The sequence below is a fragment of the Leopardus geoffroyi genome, chromosome D1, assembly GCF_018350155.1.
Source record: "Leopardus geoffroyi isolate Oge1 chromosome D1, O.geoffroyi_Oge1_pat1.0, whole genome shotgun sequence".
NCBI lineage: Eukaryota > Metazoa > Chordata > Mammalia > Carnivora > Felidae > Leopardus > Leopardus geoffroyi.
The window spans coordinates 85,745,308-85,760,640 of record NC_059329.1 but is presented as its reverse complement, the minus strand read 5'-3'; the positions used below and the strand labels follow the sequence as shown (position 1 = coordinate 85,760,640).

The 15,333-nt window shown below is 36.1% G+C and overlaps 1 protein-coding gene and 1 pseudogene across 2 annotated transcripts in view; both read left to right on the top strand.

Moving 5' to 3' along the window:
- The window catches only part of DCDC1 (doublecortin domain containing 1), a 483,981-nt gene that overhangs the window by 74,883 nt on the left and 393,765 nt on the right, over positions 1-15,333 (top strand). For both annotated transcript variants that reach the window (XM_045484847.1, XM_045484848.1), the window contains one exon: positions 10,301-10,394. In XM_045484847.1, coding sequence (XP_045340803.1) covers positions 10,301-10,394 — 94 coding nt within the window. The remainder of the gene's footprint in view (positions 1-10,300; positions 10,395-15,333) is intronic.
- Positions 8,298-9,233, top strand: LOC123601538 (annotated as a pseudogene).

Sequence of the window (15,333 nt, the reverse complement as noted above, 5' to 3'; positions counted from 1 at the left end):
AATACTTGCTATATGATTTCATTTGTGTGAAATTGTAGAAAAAAAAACCCTATTCTCTACTGACAGACAGGGATCAGTGGTTTCCTGGGACAAAGGGTACTGAATTGTGATTGGGAAAAATCATGAGGAATTTTGGAGACTAAAGGAAATATTCTATATTTTGATTGTAGTGGTGATTACACAGATATATTTTTTCTACCTGCATTGAACTGTACACTTAAAATAGGTACAATTTATTTCATGTAAATTACACATCAAAATAGTATATTTAAAAAGCAAATAACAAGGGTGCCCGACTGGCTATGTATTATGCATCAAAATAGTAGATTTAGGGGCACCTGGGTGACTCAGGTCATGATCTCGTGGTTCATGGGTTTGAGCCCCTGCATCGGGTTCTGTGCTGACAGTTCAGAGCCTGACACCTGCTTCGTATTGTGTCTCCTTCTCTCTCTGCCCCTCCCCACCTGTGTTCTGTCTCTCTCTCTCAATTTTAAATGATAAGCTTTAAAAAAAATAGTAGATTTAAAAAGCAAATAACAAGAGCCTGGCTGGCTCAGTCAGTGGACCAGGTGACTCTTGATCTCGGTGTTGTAAGTTTGAGCCCCATGTTGGGTGTAGAGATTATTTAAAAATAAAAAAAAAACATCTTTAGGGGCACCTGGGTGGCTCAGTTGGTTAAGCGTCCAACTTTGGCTCAGATGGTGATCTCACAGTTTATGAGTTCGAACCCCATGTGGGTCTCTGTCTCTCAAAAATAATAAACATTAAAAAATTTAATAAAAAATTTTTAAAAATCTTTAAAAATGATAGTAAATAAATAAAAAACAGGTAACGGTATGCTTAGCATTATAAACATTTTAAAGTAATCTGGGCTATTTAATTATTTTAAGAAGAGATTAAGGATAGAATATCTAAAGAGTATATATTAAAAGATTACTTGGAAAATCACCTCTGGTTATCTATGTCTCATTCACATTTTAATAATAAAATGCCAGAACACCTACATTTCAAATTCACCAGAAATAATTGCTTTTACAAATCATAGTGATGTTCATTACTAGTAAGAGCAAATAGTTAGATTTGTCATGCATTCTATCACCCACTCTTATGAGAATAAGACAAATAACAAACCAGTAAATTTATTTCCAGAACTTATTCATAAAATTACCTTTAAGCTATTTAGTAAGATGGTTACAAATTCAGCCCAATCTCCGGCATCTTCAGGTGGAAATAATGATCATATAATTTATTCTAAATCATTATAAAATGTTGGTCTTAGCAGAGAGTTATGCTAAGTGCATTTTATTACATTTTAATTCTTTGAAAATTCACAATGTATTTGGCAGTCTTTCAGTTACCAAAAAAAAAAAAAAAAAGAATCTGTAAAAACAGATTCCCTTTCTCAAAATATTCATGATAAATTGTATTCTCTTCTACTGAACAAGTATAATTAATTGCCAAAGGCGAAATACTTTTAGTAATTCAATGAATTATATTCATAATTATCCATTATTTTCAGTTTTCAGCTTGCTAAATTTCTTTTAAAATTCTTCTCTGGGTTCTTAATTAAATGATTTGCTTTTTAGCTTTATATAGTGAGCACTGTTGTAATCTATTTGCTATACAAATACTGAGTTAGCTGAAACAATGTTCCTCATTTGAGGAACCTGGGCCAAAAAATTTTTTATCTATTATTTAGGCTGACTTTAGCTGCAAATAACAGAGAATCCTAATTTAAACAGACTAAAGCAAAAAACAAATCAAAAAATCAAGAGTTAGGGCAGTTTCAAGTGTAGCATGATAGGATTCCAGTTAAATTATTTTTAATTTTCTGGATTTTATGCTCTTTCTGGATTTTCTGCCAGTGGCAGAAAAGGACTATCTCTTCCCTATGAATGATGAAGCCTTTCCCAGAAATGCTTCCTTATTTCTCATTGGCAGAACGAGAATGGCAATACTCCTAAACTGACAGGAGACATGGGACTGCCATGATTGACCTAGATCGATCAAGATAAGTGTAGTCTTCTTTGAGTCCAAAGGGGTAAAAATGAACCTCTAAATAAAATCGGGACACTGAGGATGGGACAACTAACAGAATTTGTACAAATATGAAGACATTTTCTTATTTATATCCTAAGGTCAGTATAAGATTTGTGCTCTGGTAGTAAAAAGAAATGGAATTATTTGGAAATTCCCTTTTCTAGAATTACACATTCTTTAGTTATAGCATAATTTGTCAGAAATTTTATTTGCTAAATTTAACAGACTGTTAACAATATAAAATTCATGATGAAATGAGTGTAAATTAGACATAATGTGTATTAACTTCCATTAATTTGTTAATTCACAATATTTTTATGACTACTAATGAAGGCCAAGTACCTGGATCTAATGGTGAGTAAAACCAGCCATAGGTATGTTCTCATGGAGCTTTTATTTATTTTAATGTTTATTTGGAGAAAAAGAGAGCACGTGTGTGAGTGGGAAAGAGACTGAAAGAGAATCCCAGGCAGGCTCCACTCTCAGTGTGGAGCTGACCCAGGGCTCGATCTGATGACCATTAGATCATGACCTGAGCCAATATCAAGGGTCGGATGCTTAAACTGACTGAGCCACCCAGGTGCCTCCTCATATAGCTTGTAGTATAGTGGTGGCAAAAGCCATTTGTATAAAGATCACATTATTACTTTATTTTTTATAAAGATTTTAGTTTTAAATAATCTCTACATCCAATGTGGGGCTCAAACTTAAAATCGCAAGATCAAGAGTCACATGGTCTACTGACTGAGCCAGCCAGGCACCCCTAAAAGCCTCATTACTGAATATGGAGTAGGTGGCATAAGGAAGTCATCTGAGAAGAGATAAGCAGAATTTATCTGGGTACATACAGAGGATATTGAGTATGGTAACCTTTTCAAGCAGAGAGCACAGTATATCAAAAGACTATTGTAGGGTGAGCAGGATGAATCCCATAAATTAAAAGTTTAACATATGACCTGTCCTTGCAGAAAAAGGTTACAGATTTTTCCCTCAAAGAACAGTGAGAATTCATGTAAGTGGTTTTAGGTAGGAGCAGAAAAGAAAGTAACCAAATTTACATTTTTTAATAAATTACTTTGGTGTTGTGGAAAACAGATTGGGTGGGCCAGGTAGATGCAGGGCAACTATTAGCTAACTATATTGCTAGAGTCCTGGTGACAGGAAATTGATGGAAAATATCATCATAGATGGAAATAGATGGAAAATATCTATATTGTCAGGAAATAGATGGAAAATAAAACATTGGGGCATTGGTTAGATTGCCTGAAAAGCTAATTTCGAGTGAGGCAGGAAGAAGGCTAGGACTGATCTTGAAGAACTGCAGTGAATGAATAGAGGAGGATGAACCTATGAAGAAGAAGAAAAAGGAGGACAAAACAGTAGATTATCATATTTCAGAATTCAAAGGTAAAAAGAGTTGAGAGAAAGAGGAAACAGTCAAACAGTATTGAAAAATAAAAACAAATGACAATTAAGAAAATGTTCTTTGGATTTGTCAACATGGTAGTCATTGGTAATCTTTGTGAGAGTGATTTCAGTAAAATAACACAGACAGTCAGACTGTAGTGGCCTCAGAACGAGTGGGAAAAAGGAAATGGAAACAGAATCTTGGGCAAATCTTTTAGAGACTTACCTGTGAAAGGAAGGAGTAGCTGGTGGGAGATGTGGGGGTAAGAGAAGATTTAACTTCTAAGATAGGAAAGCCTTGATCATGTTTAAGTACCAGTAGGAAAAATCTCATTGAGAAGGAATAGTTGAATACATATGAAAGAGAAGAAATGATAGGTAATATATACTGCTTTAAAAGTTGAGAGCAAACATAACTAAAAGCATAGGTGGAATATTGGTGTTAGATAGGAACAGGGACTCTTACAACTAGAGGGAAAAGGAGGGGATATGTGTAAAATAGGTAAGCTTTTATTTTTATTTTTATTATTTAAAAAAAAATTTTTTTAACGTTTATTTATTTTTGAGACAGAGAGAACAGAGCATGAACGGGGGAGGGTCAGAGAGAGGGAGACACAGAATCTGAAACAGGCTCCAGGCTCTGAGCTGTCAGCACAGAGCCCGACACGGGGCTCGAACTCACAGACTGAGAGATCATGACCTGAGCCGAAGTCGGACACTTAACCGACTGAGCCACCCAGGCGCCCTGAGCTTTTAGTTTTAGTAGCAAGAGGATAAGGCTTCAATTTTCTCTCTGATGTAAGGTCAAAAGTAAAGAGGGAAGTAGGGGAGAAGAGGCCCGGTGGAGACAGCTGAGCAAAGATGGTTTGAAATATTCATTATGGTAAGTATAAGAGAGAGTTGACCAAGCAAATGAAATAGAAGTGACTAGGCAGCATTGAGGGGCCATGGATTTTGGTGAGTATGAATAATACTAATGCTGATATGATCATTTGTGTGATTTCTCCAGGAGCACCAAGATTCTTGGTATGGGCACCACAAGTAGATAGTAAGCATCAGCCAGGGTTAGGATTTTTATCCATGAATGAGGAAGAATGAATGGAGCGAAGGAAGATGGTCACTTGAAGGTCAGACTGTTTTGTTTGTTCAGTAAATGAGTTGGGAAGAAATCTTGAAATAGCATTGTAAGTAACACCACTTCCCACCTTCCCATCCACTCCCACCACTTTGAGATTGTGATATGAGAGAGTAAAATCCCAGCACTTGAGAGGAGTCTGAGAAAATTAATGAACTCAGGGGGACAGCCTGGTTTCTTTTAAAAGAGCCTGAGGGCCAGGTTGATTTGGTTGCTGAGGGGAAGCATTTTCAGATTGCACAATGCAAAGACCCTCTTGCTGTAGTGTGAAAGCATCCATAAAATATGTAAATAAAGAGTGCTGTTTTCCAAGACTTTATTTATGGACACTGAAATTTTAATTTTAATGTGACAAAATACTATTCTTCTTTTGATTTCTTTTAACATTTAAAATTGTACAGGGGCGCCTGGGTGGCTCCGTCGGTTGAGTTTCTGGCTCTTGATTTCGGCTCAGGTCATGATCTCTCAGTTTGTGAGTCTCTCAGTTTGTGGGATTGAACCCTGCATTGGGGTCTGTGCTGGCAGTTGGGAGCCTCCTTGGGGTTTTCTCTCTCTCCCTCTGCCCACCCCCCTCCCCAATATGTGCACAGTCTCTCTCTCTCTCTCTCTCAATAAATAAATAAATAAACAAATAAATAAGCATGTAAAAAATTTTAAACTTATACAAATTATTCTTAGCCCATAGGCCATACAGAAACAGGCCATGGCTCGAATTAGCCCATGGTGTACAGGCTGCTGACACTTGCTGAAAAAGAGTTTGTGGGGAAGTAGAAATCAGGGCTTTTACTTCTGAATGTTTACACATAAAACATGTCTACATTGTTGATTTGACTCACTCAGCCAGGGGTAATGTTGAGCTCTCTCACCTGGACTGGGGAAGTAGTGAGCCAAACCCAGAGGCTGTAGACTGTGTAACCGCACCACCTCCATGGTGGCCATTCCAGAAGTTGCAAACTTGGCACCGGATATGCCCATGGGTGGAGGTAACTCCCAGAACTATAAACAGATTACACTAAAAACAGTTTGTGGAAAAATCTCTTCTCAGCTGTTTATTAACAAGAGTCTGGTTTTACAGCATGATGGTTTTAAATTTCAGTATCTGAAGTGTTCTCTACAACCTCTGCTGTAAGAAATTAACAAAATGTGAATTTATAAAAATAATATTTTAACAAGCTTAACAGGTACAAATGAATGGAAATGGTATTTTAATTAACCTTAATAGTACAGTAAGATGACATTGTTAAATATTTTCAGTTGTGAATTATAAGAATGACCTTACAAGTAGAGGCTTCATTTCAGGCCTTTTGACAGAAATTTATATTGATACTAATTCATACCACTGATAAGTTACTCTGAGAAAGTGATTACTGAAGGTTGGCATTGCTTAAACACTGCAAGGATCTTTTATACAGAAAATATGAGAGAATGACAGCGTTGCTGATGCGTTATTAATTAATAGTATCTGATTTTCTAATGCTGGTTTTTATACTCACTTAACTCTTAAAATTTGGCTTGCACAAACATTTTACTGATGTTTGGGCACAATGAAAAGAGGGATCTTTGAGTTAGGAAGCTGTGTAATTTCACTTGGCTGTTTTTTTAAAACACAAAGACGGCAATATTTGAAATAATTTTGAAAATCATTGAAATTTTAGTTGAAGTAAATGGGACTAGCTTTAAATAGTTCACATTTTACTTAGTTTAATTAGTAAATTATAACTTTGGACAAGGGTATTTAGATATTGAACCTTCACTAGTAAGTAACTGGGGAATATAATTTGTACCAAAGGGCTTCATTGAACTTTTAAATAATAGATTTGTAATATTAAGAAACCGAGAACTAAACATAAAGAATGGAAAGATCAAGAATATAGGGAGCCAAAGGAGGAGGCTCTATGGGACCAACTGTAGATTCTTAGTAGTATTCAGAGATGATTGGCTAAGGAAGAATGTGTACTGAATTATATCCTGTTAATATTTCTGTCAATGAGGGTGGTGGTGGTAAAAGAATAATCTTTGGGCACAAAGTCACATGGAATAAAGTGACTATTAGGAGAATTTTGCTAGAGACGAACTGTATTCATAAAGTGTTTTTAAAAACACAGGGGTGGATCCCATGCCAATGTCAGTCAGTATGTTCCACTCTCTTTTCTGTCTAAAGTTCACTTTCTTCTGATAACTTCTCTCTTCTATTCTCAATATTACTTTATAAGCATCTTTAGTAAAGGTTTCAATCCATGGATAGGAGTCCTAGGTGAACTTGTGTGTAGTAACCACTACAGAAATTGGCCCAAGAGAGTGGGAAGGAAAGCAGGAAGAGTAACATTTAGAGTCACCAGCATTATTACTTCATTTTATTGGGTGGCAAGGACCAGAGCCAGCCACTTGGCTCTTCCAAATTAGATATTCCAAAGGAGTATTTTGTTTGACTCATGAGGACATAGGGCATTGGTCAGGTATTGAATCCATGCACCGACACCCTCCAGGTGGGGAGATTGGTGGTCAGTGAATTTGCTCCACATGACAGAGTTTATAGTCACTTGTGAAATACATTGCAAGTATGTTATAATTATTTAACCTAGGTAAAGCACTGATATTGTAAATATTTCCTTCATAGATTACAGGGTTCAAGATTATTCCTGTAACATCATTCTTAATCATAAACAGATATTCCTTCTTGATTTTGAGAAAAAGATCAGTAATACAGTTTCTGAAGAATTGCCCCAAACTCTGGATTGCAGCTAGTACGGAAGAAAGACACACAATCCTGTGGATGCCCATGGCAGTATGTGGCTCATGAGAACATTATTGGTCATGTATAGAGGTAGGATAAAGACTGAGAACCTCTGATGTAATGTGGCAAAGGCCAATTTGTCAAATTAAATTTGTCAATTAGAGATTTGCCTTTTAAATGCAACACACATCACTTGATATAGCAACTAGATAAACCAAATCAGTCACAATGTTTGAAAGTTGTTCTCCAGACTGAAAGGAGAGTATAGCTTTGTCCCTATATACACATTAAGCTGTTTAAATATGTTTGTTGTCACAAAGAAATTGAGTTGATTGAGCTATGACTAGGATTACAGGCCCCAATTTTAAAGTAAATATAGTAATCCCTATCAGAATAACACCAGCATTCTTCACAGGGCTACAGGGCAAACAATCCTAAAATTTGTATAGTACCAGAAAAGACCCTGAATAGCCAAAGCAATTCAGAAAAAGAAAACCAAAGCTGGAGGCATCACAATTCTGGATTTCAAGCTGTATTATAAAGCTGTAATCAAGACAGTTTGGTACTGGCACAAAAACAGACACATAGATCAGTGGTACAGAATAGAGAACCCAGAAATGGACCCACATATGTATAGCCAACTAATCTTTGACAAAGCAGGAAAGAATATCCAATGCAAAAAAGACAGTCTCTTTGGTAAAACTGGACAGCAACATACAGAAGAATGAGCCTGGACCACTTTCTTATACCATACACAAAAACAAACTCAAAATGGATGAAAGACCTAAACGTAAGACAGGAAACCATCAAAATCCTAGAGGAGAAAGCAGGCATCAACCTCCTTGACCTTTCAGGTTTTTTTAGTATCCCCTGTATGAATCTTTATATAGTTTGGATATTAGGCCTTTATTCAGTGCATCATTTACAGAGATCTTTTCCCATTCTGTAGGTTGCCTTTTTGTTTTGTTGATGGTTTCCTTCACTGTGCAAAAGCTTTTTAGTTTGATGTAGTCACAGTATTTTTGTTTGTTTGTTTTGCTTTTGTTTCCCTTGTCTGAGGAGACATATCTAGAAAAATTTTGCTAAGGTTGATGTCCAAGCGGTTACTGACAATGTTTTCTTTTAAGAGTTTTATGGCTGAAGAAACAAGAGTGCGGCGTGAACATGGGGAAGCAAAAGAAAGCCAAGAAAGTATGCAACCAGGAAGTGAATGCTTAGTCTCAGAAATCAGAGGCTTAAAGAGAAGGATAGATTGAAACCTAAAAAGAAAGATCCCAGTGCACTCAGGGAAAGAGAAGTCCCCCAACATCCTTCCTGCTTATTCTTCCAATATAACACACAGCCGGGCCCACCTTACCACATCCTGGTTGATACCAACTTTATCAACTTTTCCATTAAAGCCAAAGTTGACTTAGTACAATCAATGATGGACTGTCTGTATGCCAAGTGTGTCCCTTGTATAACTGACTGTATAATGGCTGAAACTGAGAAATTGGGGTAAAAGTTGGCTCTAAGGATTGCCAAGGATCCAAGATTTGAATGATTACCATGCACACACAAAGGAACCTATGCAGATGACTGCTTAGTACAGACAGTAACTCAGCACAAATGTTACATTGTGGCCACCGTTGACCGGGACCTTAAATGAAGGATCCGGAAGATCCATGGAGTTCCCATCATGTACATTTCTAACCATAGGTACAATATTGAGCAGATGCCAGATGATTATGGAGCCCCTTGGTTCTAATTCTAACACTCTAAAGATAGAGATCCTCTGCCTTCCTTTACCAACTTTTTCTGTTTCCAGTTCATGTAGCAATACGCTATAACATGAATTATTCTCCTTCTTACCCATTTGCTCTGTTATGAGCTGAGTATGGTTAAATACACTCACTTTTGATGTTGTTTTGAAATTGATATTTTGTATCATTTTGAATTTTGTTGCATCTTTTTATAAATCAGATGATTGCACACATTAAAAAAAAAGAGTTTTATGGCTTCAAGTCTTACATTTAGGTCTTTGATCCATTTTGGGTTTATTTTCGTGTGCAGTATAAGAAAGTGGTCCTGTTTCATTCATATCCTTCCTGGGCATGTGGGTGGCTCAGTTGGTTAAGCGTCCAACTCTTGATTTCAGCTCAGATCATGATTTCACAGTTTATAAGATCAAGCCCCACATAGGCTCTGCACTGTCAGTACACAGCCTGCTTGGGATTCTCTCTCTCTCTCTCTCTCTCTCTCTCTCTCTCAAAAACAAATACATAATTTAAAAATAAAATGAAATAAAACTAACATCTTGACATTGTAAGTTAATGAAAAATATAGAAAATACCAAGAATGATATAAAAATTTCCTGGGGCGCCTGGGTGGCTCAGCTGGTTAAGCATACGCCTCGTGATTTTGGCTCAGGTCATGATCTGAGGGTTCATGAGTTTGAACTCCACTTCGGGCTTTGCACTGACAGTGTGGAGCCTGCTTGGGATTCTCTCCCTCCCCTTTTTCTTCCCCTCCCCTGCTCATGCTCTCTTTCTCTGTCTCTCTAAATAAATAAAACTTAAAAAACTAAAAAAAATAGATAAAACTTTCCTTCAGTTCTAGCATTTATTAGTATGTAACCACTTTTTAATATTTATTGCATCTCTTTTCTCTTTTTTATTAATATTTGTTTTTTATTTACTTTTATTTCATTTATTATTTTTTTTAAGTAAGCTCTGAACCCATCATGGGGCTTGAACTTGTAACCCTGAGATCAAGAGTCACCAGGTACCCCAGTTGGTGTGTTTTTAAAGTAAAATTATGATATAATAATTGTAACTGCTTTTTTTCTTATCATATTTTAGGAATATTTTCTAAATAATCAAATTTCATTTTATAATATAATTTGTATAGCCATTTAGTATAGAAAGGACTTTCAATGTTTATTCAATTTAGCCAGAGCTTATTGTAATAAATATTTATAGTTATTTTCTGCACTCTCTTGGTAGGTTTTAGATACTTGCACAATGAGAATGAACCTAAATTCACCAGCCAGATATCTTTATGATTTGTATGGCAGAACAATTAAAGATATTTCAAAAGGTAAGTCACAAAGATTTTACAAGCTCTATGATCACATTTCAAAAGACATTTGCATAATTTATATATATAAACATATATGTATATAAATATATATGAATATATATATGAACATATATATATATATATGAAAACAGATAAAATAAAAGTTTAGTTTTAACATGGGAAATATTCCTATACAAAAGGAAATTATGGAATGGATTAAGGTTTGAAGAATTTAAAAAAAAAAAAATTTTTTTTTTTAACATTTATTTATTTTTGAGACAGAGAGAGACAGAGCATGAACGGGGGAGGGTCAGAGAGAGGGAGACACAGAATCCGAAACAGGCTCCAGGCTCTGAGCTGTCAGCACAGAGCCTGATGCGGGGCTCAAACCCACGGACCGCGAGATCATGACCTGAGCCGAAGTCAGATGCTTAACCGACTGAGCCACCCAGGCGCCCCGAGGTTTGAAGAATTTTTATTTCAGCTTGTGTTGGTCCATTTGGGCAGTTATAACAAAAATATCATAGGCAGAATGGCTTAAACAACAAACATTTATTTCTTATATGAAGTCTGGCCTGCCAAGATCAAGGCCCTGGCAGATTCACTGTCTGTTGAGGGGCCCTTGACTGATTCATAGGCTGTTATCTTCTCATTGTGTCCTTATATGGTAGAAAGGGCAAGGGTACTTGGTGGGGTCTCTTGTATAAGGACACTTATTCCATTCATGAGGCCTCTACCCTTATGACCTAATTATCTCCAAACACCGTCACATTAGGTTTCAACATTTGAATTTTGGGGGGACACAAACATTCAACCTATAGCACAGCTCAAGCTTAGATTTGAGAAAAATCATGAGTGTTTTAACCTTCATAAGCCATAATTTAATAAACAAGAGCAATTGATAAATTTTCATAACTTAACAGATACTTTCTATGGTATACAGCTTTCAAAGGAGAAAAATGAGAAATCATACTACTGTTGCTCAGATATAAAATTTTTAAATGTTTTGGTTAACTTCTAGAGGTTTTTCAAAAGTTATGAAATGTGTTCTAAAGCAATTTTATTGGGATGCCTGGGTGGCTCAGTTGGTTAAGCATCTGACTTTGTCTCAGGTCACAATCTCACAGTTTGTGGGTTCGAGCCTCGCATCAGGTTCTGTGCTAACAGCTCAGAGCCTGGAGCCTGCTTTGGATTCTGTGTCTCCCTTTCTCCCTCCCCTACTCCACATGTGCTCTCTCTTTCTCTCTCAAAAATAAATAAACTTTAAAACAATTAAAAAATAAAACAATTTTATTCTATGTCTTTGTCAACATATGAGACTTTCATCTGTTTCTAAAAGCACTGATTTGCTAGTCTCTAAGAGCAAAAATACCATGAATTCCACATTTGTACTTTTAAATTACTATTAGTAGTAATTACTACTATTATTTACTTCTTACTTTTTTAATTTACTTTTTATACTTTAGTAGTAATTACTATTCTTTACTAGTACTACTATTAGCACTACTAAAAATGCTACTCTTATGGTCCTATCACTTCATCTGAACCTTAACTCCATATACCTGAAGAGGGCCAGAATATTAAGTGGCATACTTAACTGCAAGGTTAGATCCAGGCAACTGTAAGTGATTTTAGGATATGGCTATTCTGAATACTTACATTTGTTTCTAAAATCCTTGCTTGTAATATGTAAAAACAAACCTTTACTGGCTTTATGATCTTAATCCTATTGAGTGACTACTATTATATTTTGATATTTGGGGTGCTTGGGTAGCTAAGCGTCCAACTCTTCTTTTTAATGTTTATTTATTTATTTTTGAGAGAGAGAGAGAGAGAGAGAGAGAGAGAGAATGAGCGCATGAGCAGCAGAAGGGCAGAGAAAGGGAGACAGAGAATCCAAGCAGACTCCGTGTTGGCAGGACAGAGCCTGACGCAGGGCTCGATCTCTTGACAGTAAGATCATAACCTGAGCTGAAACTCAGAGTCAGTCGCTTAACTGACTAAGCCACCCAGGCACCCCATAAACTTCCAACTCTTGATCTTGGCTCAGGTCATGATCACATCATTCATGAGATCAAGCCCCACATTGGGCTCCATGCTGAGCATGGAGCCTACTTGGGATTCTCTTTCCCTCTTTCTCTGTCCCTCTTCTGCTTGTGTGCTCGCACTCTCTCTCTCTCTCTTTCTCAAAATAAATAAACTTTAAAACAGATATTTTGAAACTTATTATAATTCTTAATTTTTTTTCTGCCAAGGATTATATGTGTGTTTGCTTATTAGAAAGTAAATTATACTTTATCATTTTTAATGTTTGTATTGATATAATTATTTTTTATTTTATTAGAAGATTTCAAAGCTTTTGTAGACATACCCATTATCTAGCTAGTTACGTGCCTGTAAGACACATGAAACACAGGGAATCCTTCTTTATGGTCTTTTTTGAGGGGGAGGAGGGGATATGGAATATCAATATTAAAGTTTATGTTTTCTTTCTTGCGTTCCCCCCTAATCATGCTGGTTCAAATGATCTTTATAATCAACAATATTATATAATCACTCTTAAATTTGCATTAATAAAATAAATAACACATTTTAAGACCCTATCCATCTTTAAATTATTTCCAGCTCACTGGGGTTTGAAAAAAAATGTTTTTAAATTAATCATTAGAATTAAAACTGTAAGGCACCCTGGTAAAGGGGAAAGATTTACACTTAGAAAGTTGATTTTTTCCCCCTCCCAAATGTGGAAGAGCAGAACTACTTATCAAAACATAAAAGCTCTGACTCTGAGGTGTGATGCTTCATGGATGCCAGAGGCAGACTCATACCTCATGCTTCACGTGTCCCAGAAGTGTGCTATTATCACATTTTAATGCATGCCTTGCCCTGTGTCTTTGCATACGTAGGAACGCTATGCCAGCTGAAATTAGCCTATGTGACTACCAACATGTGGAAGCATAACAAGTTCACTAGACTTAAAATCCTCAAAGAAGCTAATCCTACTGAAGGAGCTTCCAGTCTGTAGTGCCCTAGTCACTTAACATTAGGTTTTTGCATTTATTTTTTCTTTGTTCGTTTGTATAATTTGTGCATCAAATGATTGAGGTCCCTCAACTTTTATATTTCATAGTCTTCTGAACTTCAGCTTGGGAAAGATGAAGTGTTAAGGGAAAGTTATCTTTTAATTTAAACAAATGCTAATTCTCTCATTTGATGTATGACTCTTGTTTGCTTATGTCAAATCAGAATATCACGTCTAATGTTAAGATCATAGTAATTACTTTTTATTTATAAGGACAGATTAGAAGTGTAATTGTACCAAGGACTGAAATGTAACAGATATACAAAATGAAAATTTTTCTCCTATCTGTTGCTTCTTTTTTTAGAATTATATATGCCTTGAAGGTTTTCCTCCTTTGCTGTGAGAAATGAGCACATTGGACATGACACCAAACTTTTACTTTATCAAGTCTAGTGAAACTTTTAAAACCTCATAGGATTTGCTAATTGCTTATGTTTTTAGACTTCTAAAAACCATAGAAGATTTTAACAAAGAAATTTATTTTGTTACATGCAGAAACATTCCTTACTTATGCCTCCCACCAAGATCTATTCTTTCTAGAGTAGAACTACCCACTGTGTAAAGATGCCATATTCCTATGTATGATCAACATGCTAGTACAGCATTTCTGCTAGAACAGGATATAAAAAATGTATTCTGCAAAATCACTACCCCAAAATTACAAGGCTGTGGAAACAACAGTGTTGAGGAAGACCATTCAAAATCTATGCACCTTTAAAACCAGAATACCAACTTAAATAATAATTAACCTAGGGGATACTGTAAACAGCCTGGGTAGGTGTCTCAGAGTGATGCTTCAGAGGATATTAAAGCTGCACAAAAACAATAGAGTGTGAGAAAATGCAGATGGACGTCAACTGGAGGTTTGGGGCTTCCTTTAAGGAAGGCACAGGAGGAAGGGAAACTCCCACAGAGTCATGCAAGGAGCCCCAGTGCTGCAGGCAAGCTAAAGCATTTTTCTTTCCTGCTAAAGGTCAGAATTCTACTCCTTCACTGTTGGCCTCCTTTGCCTAGGAAAAAGCACGTATTTACCAACCAAACTTCTGTATTGTATTGATATCATTGCCTATTTACTAATCATATATGAACTATTTGGTATTATATAAGCACATAACAGTGGGAGAACACAGGTAGATAGTGTCAGATTTTGATAGACCTCATTCCCCCTAACATTTCCCAGCTTTTTGTTCTCTTACCTTCTTTGGCTTCATTATTCCATTATGGTGAACCAGAGAAGTGAGTCTCCCTCTTGAGGGAGATCCTCAGTCTGGTAGGACCTATTATTCCAATAACCAAACTCTGCTCCTGCGTGGATCCTTCCAGATCATGGTGGGTAGTATGAAATTTACCCTAGAAGATTCTGAAATGAGTTAAAATATAATTAAATTGACTCCAAGTCTATGTTATTGAGCATTGAATGTTCACTTCCTGTTCCATTTCCCACCCCAAATTATACCAGTTACACCACCCAAAATGGTTATGTATTTATTCTCTGACATGTTTTTCAGAAATTGTACAATGCAATGAACTCAAATGACAGGATTAATGTATTTTAATCACAAAACTCCAAACACATATCCTGAACTTGAATGTTAATTCTTGCCCATTATGAAATTTTTGTGAAGTTAAATTCAAAGAATAAAATTCCAAAGAAATGAAAATCCAAAAATTTTATATTTATAGGGAAGTGAATTCCAAAATCAAATAATCTTACCTTTGTGAGTTAAAATCCAATAAAAGTTCCAACTCCACAAGTTAAAATTCAAAGAAATAAAAGTCCGTAATTTTTATTCTTCCCAGTGTCAGCCAGATGGCTTTTAGATGCCTAGTTTGAGCTGGAATTCCTCCAGCAGCTACCTTCTGGGCCCCCGTGGT